The sequence below is a fragment of the Caloenas nicobarica genome, chromosome 5 (assembly GCF_036013445.1).
Source record: "Caloenas nicobarica isolate bCalNic1 chromosome 5, bCalNic1.hap1, whole genome shotgun sequence".
In the NCBI taxonomy this organism is placed as follows: domain Eukaryota; kingdom Metazoa; phylum Chordata; class Aves; order Columbiformes; family Columbidae; genus Caloenas; species Caloenas nicobarica.
The window spans coordinates 24202215-24224216 of record NC_088249.1 but is presented as its reverse complement, the minus strand read 5'-3'; the positions used below and the strand labels follow the sequence as shown (position 1 = coordinate 24224216).

At 42.3% G+C, this 22002-nt stretch overlaps 1 protein-coding gene across 3 annotated transcripts in view; it reads left to right on the top strand.

The window, feature by feature from the left end:
* Window positions 1-22002, top strand: part of TTLL5 (tubulin tyrosine ligase like 5) — a 137410-nt gene that overhangs the window by 93906 nt on the left and 21502 nt on the right. For all 3 annotated transcript variants that reach the window (XM_065635545.1, XM_065635544.1, XM_065635546.1), the window contains one exon: window positions 17569-17746. In XM_065635545.1, the coding sequence (XP_065491617.1) occupies window positions 17569-17746 (178 nt within the window). The remainder of the gene's footprint in view (window positions 1-17568; window positions 17747-22002) is intronic.

Below are 22002 nucleotides of genomic sequence, written 5' to 3'. Positions count from 1 at the left end.
GGTTTTTTGGAAGGTCAGAGTCGTGTTTTCATTTGTTTCTGAAATTCCACTTTTCTGCTGCTGATGCTAACCCAAATGATTTAAATATTAAGGTATCTTCTATCTGTCTAAAGAGAATAAAAGTTATGCACAAATTTCTAGGTTGTTTTGAGGCACAGGGGACAGAATATGATTCCATGTAGTCCAGTGGTTTTCTTTATTAGTATTTTCTAAACAGAAAAAATTGTTTGTTAACATATTGTGGCCTCTAAATCATTGCAGAACCTGAATATGTGAGTGTGGACATCAGGCCTGTGTTACTGGGGGGCGTTTCTGTGAAAGGAAAGAGAACTGTGGTACTAGATATTTTATTGTTTGCATGTCTCACTCTGAAATTATCTAAATTCCTGATATCGTATAACTTCATAGATTGTGAATTTTTCTGCTCGTTGCTCCAGAATGTGTGGTTGTTTGCATCTTGTTTATTAAAATCTCACTCTGGTGTTTATGGTGTATATTGTAGCAAAACTAGGTAACAACTACTTGTCACTTCCAGTTTTTTCCCTCATGTCTGTTATTTACCTTTTGCGTGAGAGCTTGCTTGCTGTCCTATACTCCAGCTTTTCTTCAGAGAGCCATCAGCACAGTACGCAGCATGAAGGTTCACTTCTTTGCAAATGTGACCGTGTTCAGCTCAAGCCATCTGGAGGCCATGTTTGGACTCTGATTTGTCTTTACTATGGACTTATTTTCTGTGAAATGTACCAGTTGTGGCCTTTGTGAGAAAAGTCTACTCTGTTTAGAAAATTTGCTGAAATATCTCAAAAGGCATCAAGTTTAAAGAAGTGGCATAAAATGCAGATTTCTTGAGCAGACATTGGATGCTGCTGTTATTGCCTCCTCTTGATGTGCCTTATCTATGTTAGGAGGGGACTCTTGAAAGGACATTATTCTACTAAGCGGCTGGGATATTTTAGTCTGTCCTTGTAAGGGTTTAGCATCTGCAGCTGCATCTTTGATGTGCTTATGCTTAGCATTATACGCAATCACTTGGTGAAATTCCTGAGGTAGTGATTCCATGGTTCCCATCTGTGTTCCTGAGTCTGGGAGCTTCTGACTAATTATACAATTTTCTCTGTATACTGTAGGAAACAATTCCATTTTGGCTCTAGAAAAAGGGATTGGGTTGGACTGGAATATAGGACTGCATAACTTTTTTTCATCTTTAACCACAAATTCCTATGAAAGCTATTGCACTTCCTCTGAAGATACCTGCTCTTGGCATTTGGTTTCCAGAGTCATTACAAATATTCACAACCCATATACAGTCCAGAAGATGTAGCAATTGAAAGGCCTACCCAAAATGAGTCATTAAGGTATCAAGCAATGGACACCTCATTATAAGAAAGACATTGAGGTACTAGAGAGAGGTCAGAGGAGGGTGACAAAGCTGGTGAGGGGCCTGGAGCACAAGTCTGATGAGGAACAGCTGGGGGAACTGAGGTTCTTTAGCCTGGAGAAAAGGAGGCTGAGGGGAGACCTTATCGCTGTCTGCAACTACCTGAAAGGAGGTTGTAGCATGGAGGGTGTTGGTCTCTTCTCCCAAATAGCAAGTGATAGGATAAGAGGAAATGGCCTCAAGTTGCACCAGGGGAGGTTCAGATTGGATATTAGGAAAAAATTCTTCATGGGAAGGGTTGTCAGGCATTGGAACAGGCTGCCCAGGGAAGTGGTGGAATCACCATCCCTGGAGGTGTTTAAAAGGTGTTTAGATGAGGTTCTTAGGGACATGGTTTAGTGCTAGAGCTAGGTTATGGTTAGACTCAATGATCTTGAGGGTTTCTTCCAACCGAAATGATTCTGTGATTCTATGATCCTGAGGGGGAAACAGCAACATCCCTAGATTCCTTTTCTTCTCAAATCCCGAGGGGAAAAGGTGGATATATTATGCATTTGGGATGACCAGCAGAGCTGGCATAACTGCATCATAGACTCTTCTGTCCACACTGGAGGAGGAAACATGACAAATATGGGTGCCTGTTCAAATGGACAGAATCAAAAAGCGTTTTTCTAGGTGCTGCAAACAAAACCAGGGCTCACACTCTCTACCTCCTAGCTTGCAGTTGTAAGCAGAGGTAGAAATCTCATGTAAAAGACTTCAAGTTCTACTTGATCCAGGTAAGTTTTGTGCAACTCGACGTCTTTTGCAGACAGGGTCTGACAGAGAGAGATCTTTCAACAAATCCTAGACAAGTCTGGGAACTGCCTTTTGGAGTGGGCCAGCTTTTTGTACAATGCAATATAATTACGTGAACATCCTTTTACTCATCTTCCTCTAAGGACAGACTTTGTCTGTCATCAGATTTAGCAGTTTCCTGCAGAAAGGTATTATTGACCTAGTTTACTGAGATAAGCCTGGGCCTTTTCTGTAGTTTCAGAGGTGTAATCCCTAATTCCCTATTTTCCATGCTTAATTGGTCAGCACGTGTGTTACTGCCTGCTGGGGAAAGAGGGAGACAACTGAGTGATTTGGGGGATCTCCCACAATTTTCCACTCCACCACCTGCTTTGGAAGTAACTGTAGAACTGCCAAACATGCTGAAGTGGTTAAGTGTACCAGCTCCTAAAGAAGCTGAAGGGGAGGAGTGGTTCTTGCCTGATGGATTTTCAAAGGGAGCTGAGACTTTGAAGTTCTGTTTTAGCAGCTGCCAGGTATGCTGCCTCAGCCCTGTGCAGCACTTCTGCCCCCCACCTTCATGTGTTGCATTCTTCTTTACAGTGCCAGGATGGAGAGAGAGAAATAAAAGAAAATTAATTAAACCAAGAGTGTGGGCATTAACAATAGTGTTGCTTTATTATATTTTATTATTATATTTTAGTTATGGCGCCTTGTTCCATGTGTCAGTGGAGCACCTTGCACTTGCTTGGGCCTATTAGAGTAATAAATTTATTTTACTTTGGTTTTCTTTGCCTTTGTAATTACTGCTTCCTCCCTTCTCTTCTACTTTATGTCCCCTCCCAAAATAACCATAGTAATTTTAATCTTTTGTTCTGTAATGGCCACATAAAATAGGCAGAGATTTACACCTATGATGCCCCACAACTCCTTGCTGAGACTAGAGAGGCCAGATCATCTTTCCGATAGAGAAAGAGAGAGACAGAGAAACATGGTGGCTAAACCAAGGCTTCAGATAAAGCCTCTGTTAAAACAGGAACAGACACCACTTGCTGCTGTATCTGCTGGAGGTGGTGAGCTCGTAGCTTCCCCTTTACTTGCTTAACTCTCCTCTGCCAGAAACAAGGTGCTGTAACTCCGTTTATTCCACTGAATATGGAACTTATTTATGATAATGTAAACTCCATGATTTTTTCCTGTTGAAACATGGGGTTACTGGAAATGGTGCAGGCTGAGCTCTGTTTTCAGGCGAAGAGGTAGATTGATCCCAATAGGAGGTGGGAATTTATGGAAAAACATTAGGAGTGGAATGGGAACTGTATTCTGTATAGCTTAAAACAAAAGACAAACAAGGAGGCCAAAATTTTCATAAACTGGGATAGTCTCTTCTGGAAAGGCAACACATTTCTGTGGTATTAATCGTTGGAGGACAAAGTGCCAAAAAATGGGGAGATTCTTGCTCTGCAGTTCTTGAAGAGCTTACTTTTCCAGGTGAGGTTTTACAAAAATAAAAGTCTTTCCACTCTTTTCTTGCAGTTCTTTATAATCCAGTCCTGGTATGTCATCACCAGTTTCTGGAGGCAATAGAGGGGGATGGATGCATAGGAAGTTTTGGGAAGGAGGTGCACTTTGTTGTTGTTGTTCCAGTGCTGGCTATAGATTTTTCTAAAATATTTTCTCTTTCCAGATTAACAATTGGTAACACGTGTTCTGAAGTTATTTCTTAGGCTGCATTTTAGCTATCAACAAAATGCAGCAAATTTGTTTGAAAAATACCTTGTGGATTTTTAGGGCAGAATTCTCTTCTGAAAAGTAGTTTTCTGCAAGAAGGATATCTCTGGAGGATTCTTAGAAGGAACACTATGGACCTGGAAAACTTCAGTCAGTTTTAGCTTGAGAATAGCATTGCTAGGAACTTGTGCTGCCTTGGTCAAAATAAGCACTTTCAGAAAGCATCTTCTGTTATCTCTAAGGAAGCTGGGTGACCAGTGGAGTGAGGGGAAAAATAGCACTTACCTTTACAGTACAAATACAGTGTTGTGTAGCCATCATGAGGCTTGCAGGGATTCCGAAAAAACTAGCTGTAAAACAGCTAGCACCACAACCCTGGGATTACTTTGGTGCCAATGTGCCATGCTGCTCCTAGGATGGCTGAAAGTCTGTATGTTGTGGCTTGTGTGTGGTATCTCTCTGTGCTCTCTGTATCCGTAGCCTTTTTTTTTTTTTTCCCCTCTGTAGTGGTTCTGATAGGATGGTCTCATCTATGCAGCATATACAGTTACTGGGTCAGCTTCTGCAATAGATAACTCATGCTAGTATTCTCTCTTTGGGGATCTCAGCATAGCCCACTACCACTCCCTGATTATATTTTATGTAATCACTTTGTTATAGACTTTAGAAAGTCTGTGCTGACACAGTCACCTCTTCCTGTTCTTTCTCTAACCTGTTGTTAAATGTTCAGGGAGCCACAGCAGGCGAGTTGATCTTTGTACAGGAGGTGGAGGTAAAAAATTTTCTCCCTTAACTCCAGCATGATAGACCTGCAAAAGGAACCTGGCAAGGAAAAAATGTTCTGTTTAACAGGTGGGAAATCAGCCTCAAATCCAGTCTATTTCTTGTTGTACCTTGTCACCTTATCTAAGTCCACTTGAGGGATAAGGAGAGCAGAAACTACATACAGAATCAAGTTTATAACATGGGGAAGATAAGAATGCTAGAGATGCCTCTTTGGCCAGCATGTGCGTGCCATCAGGCTTTGGGGACTGTGTAAGTCTATCCTAATACTTTTTTGGGAGACTCCTTTAGCTTCATTGCACTGGAGCTGGGTTGATAAATTTCGGTTGTTTAATGGAAAAGGTCTCCTGAGGACCTTTGCTCTGACCTGGTGTCAGTGCATGGGGAATTATCCAAATCCAAGAGACTGTTAACCACAAACATACAGCCTCACAGCAAGGACCCAGAGAAGTGACCCTTGGTTCTTGTGGGGTTTTGTTTGTTTGTTTGTTTGGGTTTTTTTCTTATTCTACTGTATTTCAGCAGCTAGATGTTACACAGCTTTAGTTGTCTTACTGAATGGTAGCAGCAGATGCATCTTGTTGGTGCCATGCTGCTGCTCTGCCTCTTTGACCTGGAGCATTTCTCCTAATATGACTGTGGCCCTGCTAGCTTTTAGGTGACACTTTCCATAATCCCTGTTCAGGTGAATTTGTACATCTTTGCTCTGAAAGTGCAGAACAGATTCTGACATCCCCCTTAGGTATATAGATTATAAATGTAGAAGTGTTGCTGCTTTTGTGAAGTTCTGGTAGCTGGCTATAGTTCTTGACCTTGAAATTTACAGGCATGCTGTCAGGGAACTGTATACTTTAACATGCGTTGTCCCCATAAACAGACCATCTAAGCTGTCAGATTTAACAAGTCTTCTAGTCTTTCTCTAAAGAGGAGACACTCATCAGAGGGTCTTCATCTACCACATAACAAGATAGTAGGTATACTGGATGTCATAGAATGGAATCATGGAATAGTTTGGGTTGGAAGGGACCTTCAAAGGCCATCTAGTCCCATCTCCCTGCAATGAGCAGGGACATCTTCAACTAGATCAGGTTGCTCAGAGCCACATCCAGCCTGGCCTTGAATGTCTCCAGGGATGGGGCATCTACCACCTCTCTGGGCAACCTATGCCAGTGTTTCACCACCCTCATCACAAAAAATTTGTTTCTCATGTCTAGCCTGAATCTTCCCTCTTTTAGTTCAAAGCCATTACCTCTTGTCCTATCATAACAGGCCCTGCTAAAAAGTCTGTCCCCACCTTTTTTATAGGCTCCTTTTGAGTACTGAAATGCCACAATAAGGACTCCCCAGAGCCTTCTCTTCTCCAGGCTGAACAACTCCAACTCTCCCAGCCTTTCCTCACAGCAGGGGTGTTCCATCCCTCCGATCATTTTTGTGGCCTCCTCTGGCCCCTCTCCAACAGGTCCATGTCTTTCCCATACTGAGCAAAGCTGATTGCTTTCATGAACTTCAGTGCAAATTTCGTGGAATCTAGGGGCTTGTCATGTTCTTTAGGAGTGTCTTTGTGTGCTTGATATTTAATATTTAGACAGCAAACCACCTGAAGTTAGGAGATGACATCTCTACTCCATGGTCATATGGCACAACTAAAAAAAGTCATTTGGGCCTTAAGTGGTATGACATATGGACAGCGCAACCCTGGAGGAAGCCTTAAGGCCCTGTAGTGTAACATTGTCCTGTGCTGGGTCTGCTGGAGGCTGGTGGTAGCAGGGACATCTAGCTCTGGGTGTGGGCAGAGTGCTTTGAGTGCTCGCTCCATTTCATGAATCCTAATCCTACAAAACTCAACAGCCTCTTGTTTGTTTGTTTGTTTGTTTGTTTGTTTATTCTTCTCCAGTGCTCTAGATTTCACCAGCTTAGCCCAAGTGTAACTTTTCACTTGCCTCTTGGGACTTGAACAGGGGGCCTGAGCTGCTTTCTTCATTCCTTTCTCTTATTCAGTGGGATCTTGCAGCTGCTGCTTGAGCACATACAGCAAAGAGCACCACACTCTGGGAAAGTCTACGCAGGAGGAAACTTCATGGAAAATATTAAGGAGAAAAAAATGTGTTTGATGGACTTTTCTTTTTTTCCCCTTTTTATATTAAAAGGAGGAGGGGGAGATTTATTCACTCTAATAGGAACCAAATGTTGGCTGGGACAGCAGCTGCACTCTCACTGTTTCCCTGTAAACTCTGTGACCGGCTTTTCAAAGGAGGCATTACAGGGTGCAGGGCTAACTTACTGGTCCTGACTTAACCCTTGCCTCTCTGGAGAGAAGTAGAGAATATGGGCTTCCAGAAGACATTATTGACTAATTACAGACCCAGTCATAAGCATATTCTAGACAGATAGCAGTCCTCATTTACTGTTTTCATCTTTATGTGCTACTGCTACTATCCACTCATAAAATGCAAAATCTGCTTGGATAAAGCACTGGAATAATTTATGGCTAGGAATACAGAGCCCATCAGTCTTTTCTGGTTTGGTTTTCAGTAGCCTTGCCTACAATGATAGAGAAAAAGTAGAAGAATGTCATTACAGTGATGTTTTATGTTGATCCACTTGATTCATGCTAGGATTCTACAGTGGAACCTCTGCAGCAAGGAGTACCTTTCCCGTATCTATAAGTGGTGCAGTGTTGCATCTAAGTTTCTGATACTTTGAATCTATGGAGTGTATATATTCACCCCAGAAACTCTGCCTGGACTAAGACAAGTGATAAAATTTAAGGTGGCACTTAACACATTGTCTAAGTCTGAATGACTTATTTTCATCAAAGCAGAGCTAGACAGTACAGTGAGGTAACTTCACTCAGAGTCCACCTGCTCTGTCTGAATTACTACTTAAAAATCATGGGGGAGGACACAGTTCAAGCAATTGCATGCCAGATTTAAGCAGGTAATCTTTCCCAAGACTTCCTTATGAGAGAAAAATGATACCAGGTTTCTGTGTTAGTCATCTTGTATGTATGTCTTGCTGTTAAAATATTTTTGCAGGCTCTGGCTGTGTTTGCAGGTGTGGAAGTATGTGCAGGAAACACGAAGACAGAACCACCTTCCACTCAGTAAAGCTCACCCTATGTTTGCACTAATTGAGGGTTAGAAAGGCTATGTGATTTTGTTAATCAACATCACATGGAGGAGGTATGCTCAGTTGCCTTCCTTGCTTCTCCAGGGACCCAGTGAGCCACAATAGGATGAAGGCATTGAACTTTGCAGCCAGCTGGTTGTTAGTTTTCTTCTTGATTTAGCCTTTCTACTGGTGAATTTCAAAGCTACTGTGTGTAAAGAGAAGAAAAAAATACAGTGTTGTTTACCTGCCAAGTATTCCCCAGATCAGAGAGACTGACAGTATTTTGTAACTGGCATGGAGCCAAGGATGCTACTAGGAGCCCAACAAAAATTGGCTCTGCTGAAGGGTAAATATTTCATTTCATTTGCTAAGACTGGCAAGTTTAGTGCTCCTGAAAGTAAGAGGTTGATAATGCTGACTACATCCAGGAATAGTTGAGGCAGATTAGGACATGCCTGCAGAAGTTTTCTAGTGCTCCATAATGTCACTCTGCCCTTCTCCTGCTAGGCTGTCATAAGGCTGTTTTGATGCACCTCACTTCTAATCTGCTACACTCGTGACCTTGCCTGTGTATGGAGACCCAGGACCTAAAAAGCACTTAATTCCTGATCTGCAGCAGAACTGAATAGGCACTATATTGCCTTGGTTATAAGAAAATCTTTTTGCTCCAAAACCCAGGTTTCTTAATGCCAGGGAAATAGCAGGAATAATTTTCAGAAGCCAGGGAGCAAGAAATACATTATGCAGCAGCATGTACCAGAAAAGAAGAAAGCCCATGAACTTTGATAGTACTTGTAGAATAAAATGAAGGAGCAAGAAGGCAGTGGGCTTTCCCCGTATAGCTGTTGTGCATGCTCATCTGGAATAATGGGCTTAGTTTTGAGCACTTGCCCAGCCCCAAACACTGATAAAATGGAAAAAGTTCAGAGGAAAGCAATATACAATCAAAGGCCAGAAGGGACTGAGTTGAGGAAAAAGAGGGAGTTAAGTGTGCCAAGGCTGACTGAGCTCGAAGGAGGCATAGCTCTAGTAGTGAAGGTTTAGACCCGAAATAAGAGGAAGGTCATGCATTGAAACAGAAAAATCTAAGTTTAATTGGGAATCTCAAGGAAAATTCTTGACATTGAATATGTACCTGCCTGTGCGGCTGAGAGTATGACACATGGACTCCTCCAGCCACTGAAATGTGCTAATCCTGCACCGCAAGGAGATGAGTTGGATGCTTTTGCTCACATATTTGTTTTTGAATAAAATTCTCGTAACAACATGAACTCTCTCAGTTGAAAGGGCAAATTGTGAGAATAGCAGAGGGGACTCCTGACATTTGCTAGTAATTATGCACATTAAAATGTCCTGGGATGCTTGAATTGTGCCTCTGGTAGCTATTACAGTTAACCTGTGAATGGATCTGGAAATTGTACTTAAATCCACAGAACTTTTCTTCTTTGCCTAAACCAACTCAGTCCCAAGGCTTTTCACACAGACCTTGTGCATCTTCTGTCATCTCATAGTACAAAGATACTGATGGTAAGAGCCTCTTGTGTAGGTAAAAGTAGCTTTTGCTGCGGGGAAGGTGGGGAGCTGAAAAACTAAGGCTGCAACTATTATAAGATGCCTGCATCTGTTCCTCATTGCTAAAAAGGGAGAGTTTGATGGCCTGGGACAGAAACTCTCCTACATCTCTGCAACACCTTCACCATGGGAGATTGTAGTTGTCGCTTTGAACTGCATTTGAACCCAAAATGCAGTTCCACATATTTATTGTGCCAATGCAGTCTTGACAGACCGCTCATTAACTTTAAAAGCTTTTTCTTGGCATCTCTTGCAGAGCTCAAAAGCAGATTGCAGGCCAGGTGATGGCATCCTCCTTCTACACAGGCCAGCTTCTTCCTGCCCCTTTTCTGTCTCCAAGTACCTGCCCTGGGGTGGGTTTGGGGCAGCTTCCCACACCTCAGAAAAATCTCCAAAGTCCCGGGCAGACCTCTCTTAGGAATATTAAAAATGCTTTGTTCACCCCTAGTTTTTTTTGAAAGCTACCTTTCTTTACCTTTGCAACATAGCTGCTGCTGCATGTTTTAGGGGCTTGCGTGTTCCAGCAGTCAGAGCTACACACCATGCTAAAATGCTCTTGCTGACTAAACTGGACCGAAGTCATCCTTTTGTAGACATTTCTGATAACAGCAGAGGCCAGGAGCAAACTGTTCTCAGAGACTTGTTGCTCTGTTTTTCAATTTTTAATTTACCGCTTTTGAAGCTGAGGGGAAGGAAAGAGGGAGAAAAGACAAAGAAAGGCCTTGAGGCAAGCAGCTCTGTGAGGGGCCTGACAGTCCTGCATCCCAGCCAGGCCCCCAGTGTCCTGGGCTTTGTCCCACTATGTTTATCATTGCTCCATAGCCAGCCCCAATCTAGGGCCTATTGTTAGGGGTGGAAGAAGCAAGTAGTGTGCCAAGGAAAACGTTCTGTGTTTTTCTGAGTGCCTGAATATAAGTCAGCAGGATGCTGGGAGCTGCCACGCTAGACAGAATCATTAGTTACTATGCCAACTACTTTCTAGCAGCTGGTGCCCACCAAAAACTGAGAGTTTCCTGGACTCATCATACCACCTGAATGCCCTGTGGGAAAGAAACTGCTGCCCAAGATTGTCTTACATTCCATGGCGAGGTGGGAACACTGATTTTATAAATGCACTGGCTTGCCTTATTGCCAGCCATGGCCCTTGTTCATCCTTAGCTCAAGCCTTTATAGGAAAGGATGCAAAATATTTTCATTGTCAACTTGTTTCCTCACTTAAAAGGAGGATAATTATTTCTCAGTTTGTTAGGCCTCCGGCTATATTGGCTCCTCCTGTGATCCTATCAGTTCTCACAAACCAAGCAGGGTTAAACATAGAGGAATATTCTTCAAGAATGCTGAAACTTCATTTTCACAAGTAATTTGAGCCTAGTTTGCATTGCCTTTCAATGGGATGTAGGTACTTTGCAACCGTTTCAAAAGTGCCTGCTTGGTCACTGATGTATGGGGAACATCAGTGTACCTCATGAATTGGTATTGTTGCCCACCACACAGGAGCTGGTATCAAACAAGTGCCCAGCTCTGCCGTTGGGAAGAAGGCTTCAAGCTGAAATATAAATGAAAACCGTATGTGTAATATTTATGGTACCTAAAAATCCATAAATATTTTTTTGGAACGCTGGAAGCTTTAAACCCAATTTCTATCCAGATCATGCACTAAGAAATTATATTCTGAATCCCTTCTACTCCTGCGTTGCCCACCCCTCCCCTGATTATTTCCTTGTAGTTTCACTTTACTAAAGATTTTTCTTTGCCTTATCCTCTGCTGTTGTCTTTCATTGTCCATTATTACTCATCCTAGCAGTGGTTGTGTTGTAGTAGACACTGCTTTGTCAAATGTTTGAATGACTTAGGAATCGCAGATGCTAGAAGAAGCGTGGGCTATCATTAGTAGCTACCAGTGTCATTCTTTTACTAGGAACTTGCTGTATGTCAGATAGTTCTTCATAACGATGAGATTCTCAGTGAGTGGTGTTCTGTGGCCTGGTCTCGTGTACAGCTTCAGTCTATGATATTCCCTTCAAATATGTTTGAAAGGAGAACAGAAGCCACCTCTCCTTTCTTGTAAGAGCTGATAACCACATCCATTCTGTATGGAGGCCAGATTTCATTGAGACTTTTTTTTTCTGTAGTAAATGAACAACTGTATTAGTGTTTTATTAGTATGTAGTATTTTAGTACAGTAGCATTCGTGTACATTAGTACTGGTGTAGGTAATTGACTGCCTGAAGGTTGCTCACATCAGAAAAGAGAACTAAGGTAGAAAGGGAATTTGGAAACAGAAAACCTGCAGATGAGTGCATTCTGTTCTAGCACTTACAGGCTGGGTTGCAATCATAATAGCATGGAGATCTGTTGAAACTGGTCTCAGAAGCAAACCTGTATCTTTTGTGAAGCAGAAAGCTGCAGCAGAGAGTTACACTGTCAACGAAGAGAAAGACGGAATTCTGGTCCAGGCTTTATGAAAGCTACAGTTGAAAGAAACACAGTGTGTTTCTTGCCAAAAATACTGAGTAGCCCTAAGAGCTGCTGGAAGGACAGAATCTTGCTTACAAAGGATGGGCCATAATGTTAAGGCTGAGATTTCACCTACACAGTGAAGGCCTGAATCCTGGCCAGGTCTCTAAACTAAGCAACTCATAAATAATCCTGAGCAAGCTGTGAGAAGACTGCTCACAACCAGCCTGGCTGACAGGATGAAACCAAATCTCTTTTGGTGGCAGAGGCAGGAATTTCTATTTCCCATTTGTGTGTATGTGCATTTATGCCTGTATCTGTCATCCGTACCTGTGAGCAAATGAATATTCAGTCCATCATTAGCATTCAAGCAAAAATCCTGAATTGAAAACAAGCAGGTCTGTGAGTACTGACTCTATGATCCTCATTTCCATTGAGGGCGTGGGGGTTTTTCTGGTTATTTTTGGCCTTGCCTGAAACAGTGTGAGTTGTGAAAAAGCTTTTCTTTCAGTTTAGGGTGTTTACATAGTCTTTCTACCATGTGAACTCTATAGTATCTATTAAGGTGTGAGGTCCTTTACAGCTATTTTCCAGCCTTCATTACTGTGCTGAGCCTGTTGTAGAATTCCTTAAACAGAAGATTTAACTTCAGAAAGGGTGCAGAGGTGCTGTCATGCTATGATAAATATCTGACAGGCAGAGACTGAGAATAGGAGCTGTACCGTGATAAGTTCCTGTGAATGTGGCAAATAGACTGAGAGCTGGATCATGTCTCTCGCCGCAGCACATTGTCTCTCAGATCCTGAGCCCTGTTCTCCTGTACCAGGGCAAGCTTTGCCTGAGATAGAATATCAGCAACTTGATAACATGTTACGTGGGGCTTTCCAAAACTGCAGATGAAACTTCTCTACAAAAGTGATCCTAAGACTTACGAATATACAGGATTTCTGTTGTGAAGTATTTAATGCTTATATTATAAGAATGAATTTATATATAATGAATTTGTATTGATTTCCATCTATAAAGAAGCAAAACCCATGGAAGCTAACAGAAGCATATTCAATCCGGAAGGATTCTGCACGCCATGAGAGTAAAATCAACTCAGGCAAGCAACAGTGTTTTCAGTGTAGTATTTTGAAAAGAGTGAGTCTGTTGTGCTGCATAGTGTGGAGGGAAGTTATTGGAACTGCATGGAGTTGTGTACAAGACTATCTATGCTGCAAGAAAATATTAGCCAAAGTTTTTGTTGTGGTTTGGTTTTTGTTGGGTTTTGTTTGTTTGTGGGGTTTTTTGTTCATTTGTTTTTTGTTTAGTTGGATTTTTAAAATTTAGTTCTTCCTAGGAATTTAGTAACATGGTTTCAGCAGTGTTTTTCTGGATAGTTTAAACTAAGTTTATCTGGGCCTAAAGAATTTATTTTAGGCTGTAGATCATATTTTGGTAAAAACAGACGAAGTGGATTAAAACTGGTTAGAAACCAAATGAAAGCATGTGAGAGTTCATTGAAGTGGACAAAAGTTGGAGCAAGGCAGCAATCCCAGTGCATTTTTAAAATCTGGACCATCAGTCTTTAGTATTTATATTTCCCTAATAGTTAATCCTTTGCCAGATATCCGAAACAAAAGAAATGAGGATCAAGCAAATGATACTAAAGTTTTGCCATTCAGTTAGTGGCCCTCACAGCACTACAGACTGCAGACAGTGAACATCATCTCTAAGGCACAAAGCCAGTTTGGCTATCGGCAGGTCCAGCTTTAGTGGAGTTTTCATTTACATCAGTTTTACCTCCTCCATTTCATTTTGACTTTTATGTTTTAGAACAAATCACTTAATCTTTAGCTTCCCAAGCATTCTTTGGGATCAAAGGATAATTTTTATGCATTGCAGTTTCTGAGCTGAAGGTAGATACGAGAGAAATTGGAACAGATATTACTTCCTACAATTAATCATAGGACTTGAATGAATACCTTAAAGAGTGCTTGACGGAATTCTCTAGCTTCTGACTGAGGCAGGTTTAGTTTCAGACCCCTGATACATAAACAATACTCGTTGCATTTTGGTACACCAGACAGACTGTCTGATTCAATGTCCTGTTCAGACAGCAGCCCATGGAAGATTCTGTGGGAAGAGCATTAGGTGATGTTATGGAATGGAGATACTTCTCCAGTGTGCTCTGGGACTTCGTAATCAGTGATTTTCTAGCTAGGAGATGGTATCTTTTATATAAATAGTGTTAGTGGCTCTTGCTTCTGTGAGTTTGTCTAATCATTTTTGAACCTCTGTAAATTTTTGGCATCCTTAGCTTCCCCTGTTAAGAAAGCATCCACAGTTTGTGTTATAAGAAAAACTGCCTCCTTTTGTTTGTTGTATCCTGCCCACCTGATAACTTCATTTGGTTTTTCCTGTGTCTTGTATCATGAGAGGTAATTGTTCCCCATTCTATTTCTCCCTGAAGCTTATGATTTTGTAGATATTTTCATATTCCCTTCCAGTTGTCCTTTTTCCAAGCTGAAGAGTTCTTAGTTAGTTAGTTATTCCTCAATATACAAGCTGTTTCATACCTTTGATCATCTCTACAGCATTTCTTTGTACTTTTTCCAGTTCTGCTCTGTGCTTTTTGAGAAGGGAGGAGGCACAGGGGTTAGAACTATCCTCAGCGTGCAAGAGATGGATGCAATTTTGGTTTATATGGTAGCATAGTAGTGTTCTTGGTGTGTTCCCTATGCTTTTCCTAATAATTCCTGACACTGAGTTTGCTTTTTGAGAGTATTTTAGCAATTTTTTCATAGAAAAAATCTATTATAGCTGTAGTTATAAGGTCCCCTTCCTGAACAGAAATACCTAGTTGAAGGCCATCATTGTGTAAAACTAGCATTGTGTTTCCCTGGGTAATTTGTAGTTATTAAACTGAACGTCATCTACCTCTTTTTTTTTTTTTTTTTTTTTTTCCCCTCCACATTTCTCAGTGACTTTCAGTTTTTCAGCAGCAAATGTTTTTGTTTGTTTGTTTTTCTAAGTTTTATTTCACTCTCCCCCGCCTCCAAAAAAAAAAAAAAAAAAAAATCTGAACAGCAGAGACTGTAGCACAGATCCTTGTGGGACCCCAGTGGTAATCTCCTTCCATGGTGGAAACTGTCCATATATTCTAGCTCTGGTTTCTTGTGTTAAACTAGCTATGAAATCAATGAGAAGTAACACCTTTATCATATGTTGACTTACTTTGTTTAGGAGCGTTTTTGACTGAACTTACCAAATTTTGTCAAGTGAGAATTTGCTGTTGTGAAAAAGTTACTCTAGGCAACTGGACAAATACAGTTGTTTATTTCAAAACAGAGGTATTGAAGATCATAATCTTTCAGTAGTACTGAAGAGGGATTAATCAGGCTGTTTACTGAGCACTAGCATGACTTTGATGTAGCTTCTGAATGCTCTTCAGCTTGGTATCTGATGCAGTTGATGTTTGTTTCAAGGGCTGATCTGTCATAACCCCCAGCTATCTCCCAAAGGGTGCATCCCAGTCCCAGCACAGTCTTCTGTGTTTTTCAGCTGTCAGCATGACCTCACTTTACTAGGGGTAGCAGGGACTCCAGCTACTTCACACAAGGGAAAAGTCCAATGAGCTCGAACATCAGAATGGATAGTGGAGTCTGTATCTATGCAGTGGGAGGAGCAGATAGTACCCTTGGGATGGGGGTTGAGTCCGGGTGACAGCAACCTGCTGATATCCCATGTGGTGAGCTGGTGGGATTGCAGAGGAGACAGCTGGGGATTGTTTCAAAGATTCCTTGTGCCTTATTGCATCCTCCTTTGAAGTTGTGCTTTTTGTGGCATACTGTGCCCATTAGGGGACAGTGCTGGGAGGCCAGCAGCACACATGCATCCAGGGATCCAGAGCTGAGTAACTGCAGGTCAAATCACAGTAGCAGAGGATCATGACCCCAGTACTGGGGCAGAAGGGGGAAGGCAGGTTCAGAAGAGGGAAGCAGCTCTCCCAAGATTAACCACAAAGCCAGATTTAGAGATATACAATTTGGGTTTTGAGGCCTGAGTGCTGTCAGCAGCATTACAGTCATCACTTCACTGAGCACTGGTGAAAGGAAAATGACTGAAATACTGAGAATCTTGTAGCAAAAGGGAGTAGGGAGTGAGAGTCATTTATCCGGTGTTGCGCTGGGATACAATGGAAGCAAAGGACTGAGGAAGCATGAGTGTGATCCCTTAACAGAGAAGTCTAGAGAAGGCTGCCTACAACCAGTGGCCCATAAGAGCAAAAGTGGTAGCAGGACTCCAAGCAGGAGGAGGATGCAAGGTGGAGATGTTGGCAGTTGAACTCCTTTTCCATTGGATTGTCTTACTCCTTTGTTGCTGAGGAGCTGAGTATGAAGAGTGTTTAGAGTCCTTGTCCTCAATTTGCTTTGAAAGGGACACAATATGTTACTTTTGAGGGAGAGTACATAGGGCTGGCTATTGTTTCTGGTCTCGTTTGAAACGTCTTTCTGAATATTTTAAGAGTTTGCTGTGATGATGAAGCTTGTGGGGCAAGGTGCAGTGCATTCAAGGGAAGCTGTGACGTGTTCAAAGAATCTAGGTTGCGAGTTTTGATAGGAGTCTGAAGCAAGGAGATTGCAGTTAACTCCCATACCAAAACCGTGACCTAGACTCTATAAACTATGGCATGAAATGTAAAAGACACCAAGTATCTTTTACATCCCAGTTACTTATGACATGCACAGGAAATGCAAGGGAAGTCTGCCCTGGGAATCCAAAGGAAATATTTGGAAAGACTGGCTGAGAGAAACATACAGAGATAAGCATGAACTTGGGAAGCTCAGGCGTTGAGCCTTGAAGGTTTTATTATTCAGTGGGTCATATGGCATCCTGTCTTGTGAGCACAGGACATGTGAGGTGCTGGGCCATTGTAGCCCTTCAGAACACCTTCTGGTCCTGTCAGTCTGCCACCTGCTCCCTGCAAAGCCCCTCGGCCTTGTGTAGAAATGTGTTGGTGCTGCCTTCTCGCCGAGGCTTACAAACTTCAAAGAAATCCAGTGACCTCGTCTTGGTACTTACCATGTTGCAGGCCACAGCTGAACTCCCACTGTATAAGCCTGGGTGGTAAGAGCTCCTGCCTCTTTGCAGGAGGCCTTTTCTCCTCTAGAAAAGGCTTGCATTACTCCGATGATGAAAGAAATGTGCCTAGGATCAGACCCCTCAGGTCTTTTGCGTTTTGTCTGTACGGAGTCAATATGTGCCATAGTTGCAGCCTTGTCCTACCAGCCCTTTATCCCCTCTGTGGATATTGTACTGCATGTCTGTCTTCTATTCTACTCTCACTGTAGCATGTGCATGCTTGGCATAAGCCTTGTGTTAGTGTATTAACAAAATCTCTACAAATCCAAATAAATAATTATCTCATTAGTGAAGGGAATCCTTAGCTTTTTTTCTGCTGCAACTCTGCCTCTCTTCAATGCTAATCAGCCACAGACATGCTCCAGTTTAGAGTTTTTCTTATATTTTCCTTTGTTCTCCTCAAGCATGGTGTTATGGCTAGTAACATAGTCTCAGCCTCGAATTCAAGAAACTCCTTAGCAAGACAGCACTTGGTACATGGCACTTCCAGCAGGTGTTGTGCTTGCTGGAGCCACTTAATACAAATTCATAGCTGGCTAAGTATTAAGGGATTTTTAGGAAGCAGCAGTACTTTATAAGCAGGAGTCCTTATACACGGAGTGGTGAAAGCGTGATGGTGCTTCTTTTCCCAGGGCTCCAGAGAACCACCATTTTGCACGGGAAGGAGAGATGGAGAACAGTGTCTGCAACAAGGTGACACGGAGTCCACTGGCACAACCCAGCTATCAGCTCCATTTTGCTGTGCAGCAACTTCAACAGCAGAAACTTCAGTCACGACAGCTGTTGGAGCAAAGCCATGCCCGGCACCAGGTAATTTAGAAAAAATCCTGCCTGGGATGTAGCAGTGCTTACTGAGTCTTGGATGTGCAGAACGAAGCCAGAGCCAGTACATATGGCACAGATTTCCTGAAGGAAATAGCTCTTTAAGTGGGTTGCAACAAAACTATTATTACCTGCAGTGAGTTTTGATAGTGTTTTGATGCTGTAGTTCCCTGTGGCTTCTTCCACTACATTGGCATCCTCCTCGAGTTGACTACTGGCATGCTGCTGCTTGCTTTTCCGGACCAGTTCAGAGCACCCCCTTATAGCACCTCAGACAGCCTTAGAACTGTCTACACTCTCCACAGTTCTTTATCATTTAATCTTGTCACTGATGTTATGTTTCTGCTTTGACTTGAGTGCTTCTTGGGTAGAGCTTCAAGCTGGGTCACTTTTGTATATCCGTGTTTCTAAAACAAAGGGTCTTGAAATCGTGTTGGCAACTGTGTCTTCTGTGGCAAACAGACCACATCAAAGCTTCATCTTGACTAAAATCTCCCCCTCCTGGATATCTTCTCATATGATGCAGTTATCAAAAGAGCAGTATGTAAAGGGGACTCAAAAATGATTCAGGAGAATCTTAATTCTTTTGAAGAAATGTATTAATTTATTTTAAGAGCCTTCAGTGTGCAGGAGGCATGGCCACTGACCCTGATGCCAGATGCAAGTTTTCTCTGCTATCCTGAAAATCTTCTCCAGGCCTACTGCACATTTTGTTATTACAGTATTTAAGATCTCCTTTCGCTGCTTTGCACAGAACTGTCTGATGGATACGTGACTCCTTCGTTACAATTACAGGAGAAAAGATGGGCTAAGTGTGCAAGAGCTAGAAGAAATATGAAAAAGGGTTTGTGTTACTGGTGTTCTAGATGACATCTGGATGCCAAGGGCGGACAACTGTGTCTGGAACAGCATTTCCATCCTGCCTGGGGAATCTTCCAAGGTTACAATGAGTTCATTAATGCACTCATTACCCTTCTTTGTTATTATGGAGAGAGAAGTGTGTTCTTTCTTCTGATTGATGTCCAAAAGGCTTCCCTTCTAAAAGGAAGGAAGTCTTCGGGTGAACAAACCTTCACTCGGAAGAGATTAGTCTCCATTAAGAAGGAGCTGTTTGCTGGGCAGTCAGACAGGACTGAACTCCAATAAAACCGTGAACAGAGCTAACATGCAAAGGTCTGAACACCCACTCTCCCTTCTGTGAAGCAGATGAGTCACTAGTCAGGGTTCTTGAGAATAGGTTATAGGCAAATTGCCTTCATTTTTTTCTGGGAGCATCTTGAAGGAGAAGCCCTTCTGCCTTTGCTCTTTGCATTCCTTCTTTCAAGGCCCTCACCTAGCCCTGCAGTTTCCATTCCCGAATTCCCTTACCTACAGTCCTCTTGCTCTCCCTCTGAGCCGGAGATCTTCCTTTCATCTCAATCCAAGGGGCTCTGGGTGGGCAGCTGTGGCTGCTTATGAGCTCAGGAAAGGGCTGTAAGCTGGCTTGTGCCTGTGAGGAGGCTGGAGCTGGCCATGGGGCCTGGCTGAGCCTTCTTCTAATTGCTGACATTGAGCTGATGTTATTCTTGGCCTGAGGCAGAGCCATTACTCAGGAGTTTCTGTTAAAGTGATTCTTTGTTAAACCTCCTCTCACCCCCACAATGTCCCCCCTTTCTCTCCCTCCCTTCTTCTGAGACAAGCAGTTTGGAGTTGCAGTGTTGAGGCCATTGCCATGCCGCAGGGCTCAGGCTGCACTGAAGTTGCCATTAATGAAGAAAGGTATTTACTGAGCTTGGGGTCTTTCAGACTTTCTGTAGAGAAAACCACATCTTAATAAAATGATTTTCTCTTGGACACTTCCTCTCCCACTGGACATTGTGTGGAGCCAGTCAGACCTCCCCTTCCAGTTGCAGTTGCATGGATCCTCCAATGCCCCTCCCAGTCACTGCACTACCCTCATCTTCCTCTGTCTATCCCCTGTTCCCTCTCTAGTTCCCTGTCGTGGACCTCTTCCTTCTGCTAGTTAACTTCTCAGACTTCAGTCCTTTGACTTGGCCTTTCCAAGAACTGCCTTCTCTTTTCTGCTGCTTGTACCCTCCCTGCCCTGCATCTCTTTCCCACTCACACTGCTTTGACTTCCATCCCACCTTTTCCTTCTGGCCATCATTTGTTCTCTCTTTTTCCCCACAGTTGATGTAGCTTATCCTAACCTGCATGGCTTTACCACATTTCCTACTCGGTGTCATCTAAGCCACTTATCTCCCATTGCCTGCTCTTTCCCTTCTGTTCCTCCCCACATATTGAGATCTGCCCCATCCTTTGTCCTGTTCCTCAGCCTTTTCTCAACAGAAGAAATATATCCCCACAAGCTGAAGGCCTGTCACTTGAAAGAGTGTCATGATCTCTCTACTTTGGGAAATGCATGCAGGATATCTCCAAGCCTGTGTCATCTGATTGTTCCAGTTCTTGTTATGGTTGGAAGGCAGGGTAACCATTTGTCACCAGCTGAAGTGCATTTCTTAATATATCTCAAGGCACACTCTGAGTATGGCATGACCGTACAACATGACTAGATGCCAGTCTTTCCTTTGTGACAAATAGACTAGTCATATGTATATGGATAGCATGCAAACAAGTAACAGAAGCACCTTGATTAATAACATGGGCAAATGTTTCTGCCTGCACATTAACCAATTCAATATGTTGGAGATGAGATGGATGCATTGGAAAGCATGGAAGTTCATAGTCACGTATTTATGTAATAGGGAAATCTCCATCTGCCATGGAGTGGATGTATCTTACCATGTAGGCTTATTGCGCACTTCCTTGTGGCAGCGCCCACTCTTGGTTGAACCCTTTCCAGACACTAAGGAATGATAATTGATGATTTCTCCTCCAGGCATTTAACAATTTGCAGAGCAGCAAATACTGTGTAGGTGGAGGAAGAAGAATTACACCCAACACTTATCATTCGTATGTGGAAGTTAGCTCACACAGTGTAGTATGGTGGAAATAGATCTTTGATGCCAGAATAGGTACTTCATTGCCTGGACAAAAAGAAAAACACCAAACTGACTGGATGAGACTATAACAAGCAAATGGATGCAGTGGTAGGGCCCAGGGACAGAAACAATAGAGAGCCTGAGAAAAAAAATACAAAGGGGCAGAGTTGGAAAGTGGAGACAAGAAGCTTAAATACGATATCAACAAAATCAAGGAGCAAGAATTAAAAAATCAAACCAAAAGACAAGAAAAGCCGGCTTATGTCAGTGTTTTTAATGTTTAAAGGAGACTTCATGTGACACTTTATGACCTAGATGTTAGTATCACTGCTGCAGTTGGCAGGGCAGTTAGTACACCATCATTGTTTATTCTCTAATTGTTTCCTGTACTGGAAAGATGCCATCAGCTGTTAGGGAGGTTCCTCCTTCTCTGTGTGGCTATGTTCTGTCTGCTTAGCCTAGCATCTACGGGGTTTGGAATTTTATGCCAAACATTTCACATGGGAAAAAAGCTGAATTAAAACAAGAGAAGTACAGTTGTATAGTGGAATGATCCCCATCAGTCCCGCTTACACCAAAAAAGCTCATATTAAACAAGGCATAAATCACATTAATGAGTTGTGTGGTCAGTTATGATAACGTTTTCAACCAGAACTTTAAGCAGATTTTATGCTATAAAATGTTGGACTAAGTGAATCTTAAATAATTCTCCTCTCAATCATTTAAAAATGATATGTTCTCTGAGCTATTCCTCATTTTATGAAGTTCAGCAAATTTTTTTTCTTTTAATGTATGTGACTCTCTTCTGAATTCCCTGTAGTTTATTTAGATCTGACTGGAAATGTTGAGTATTCAGAATAATATTCCTTGTATTCCTAGAACTACATTATTCCTGCCTCGGGACACAGAGCCTCTTAGAATGCATTTTTAAACATCATTAAACCGTTCTCTAAACTATTATGTATTGGTCTGCTGTCAGATTTGCAGTCTTTCTCCCCCTTAAGTCTCTTGTTCATTTTTGTTTTGCAGCTTTCTCCCTCAGATTGTTTTCCCGCTAAATGTGCTAACTGCCATTTTTCCTATTTGAGTCTTGTGATACTGATGAGTCAAAGTCTCAGTCTAAGTAAAGCAGAACAACTGTTCTGAAACCAGTAGTCTGTGCTGATTTATACCAGCTGAGATTTTGTCCCCATATTTCTGATCCTGTCACTATTATTAGAATTATGGTAACACCCAGATATATTAAGTATCTTTCCAATACAA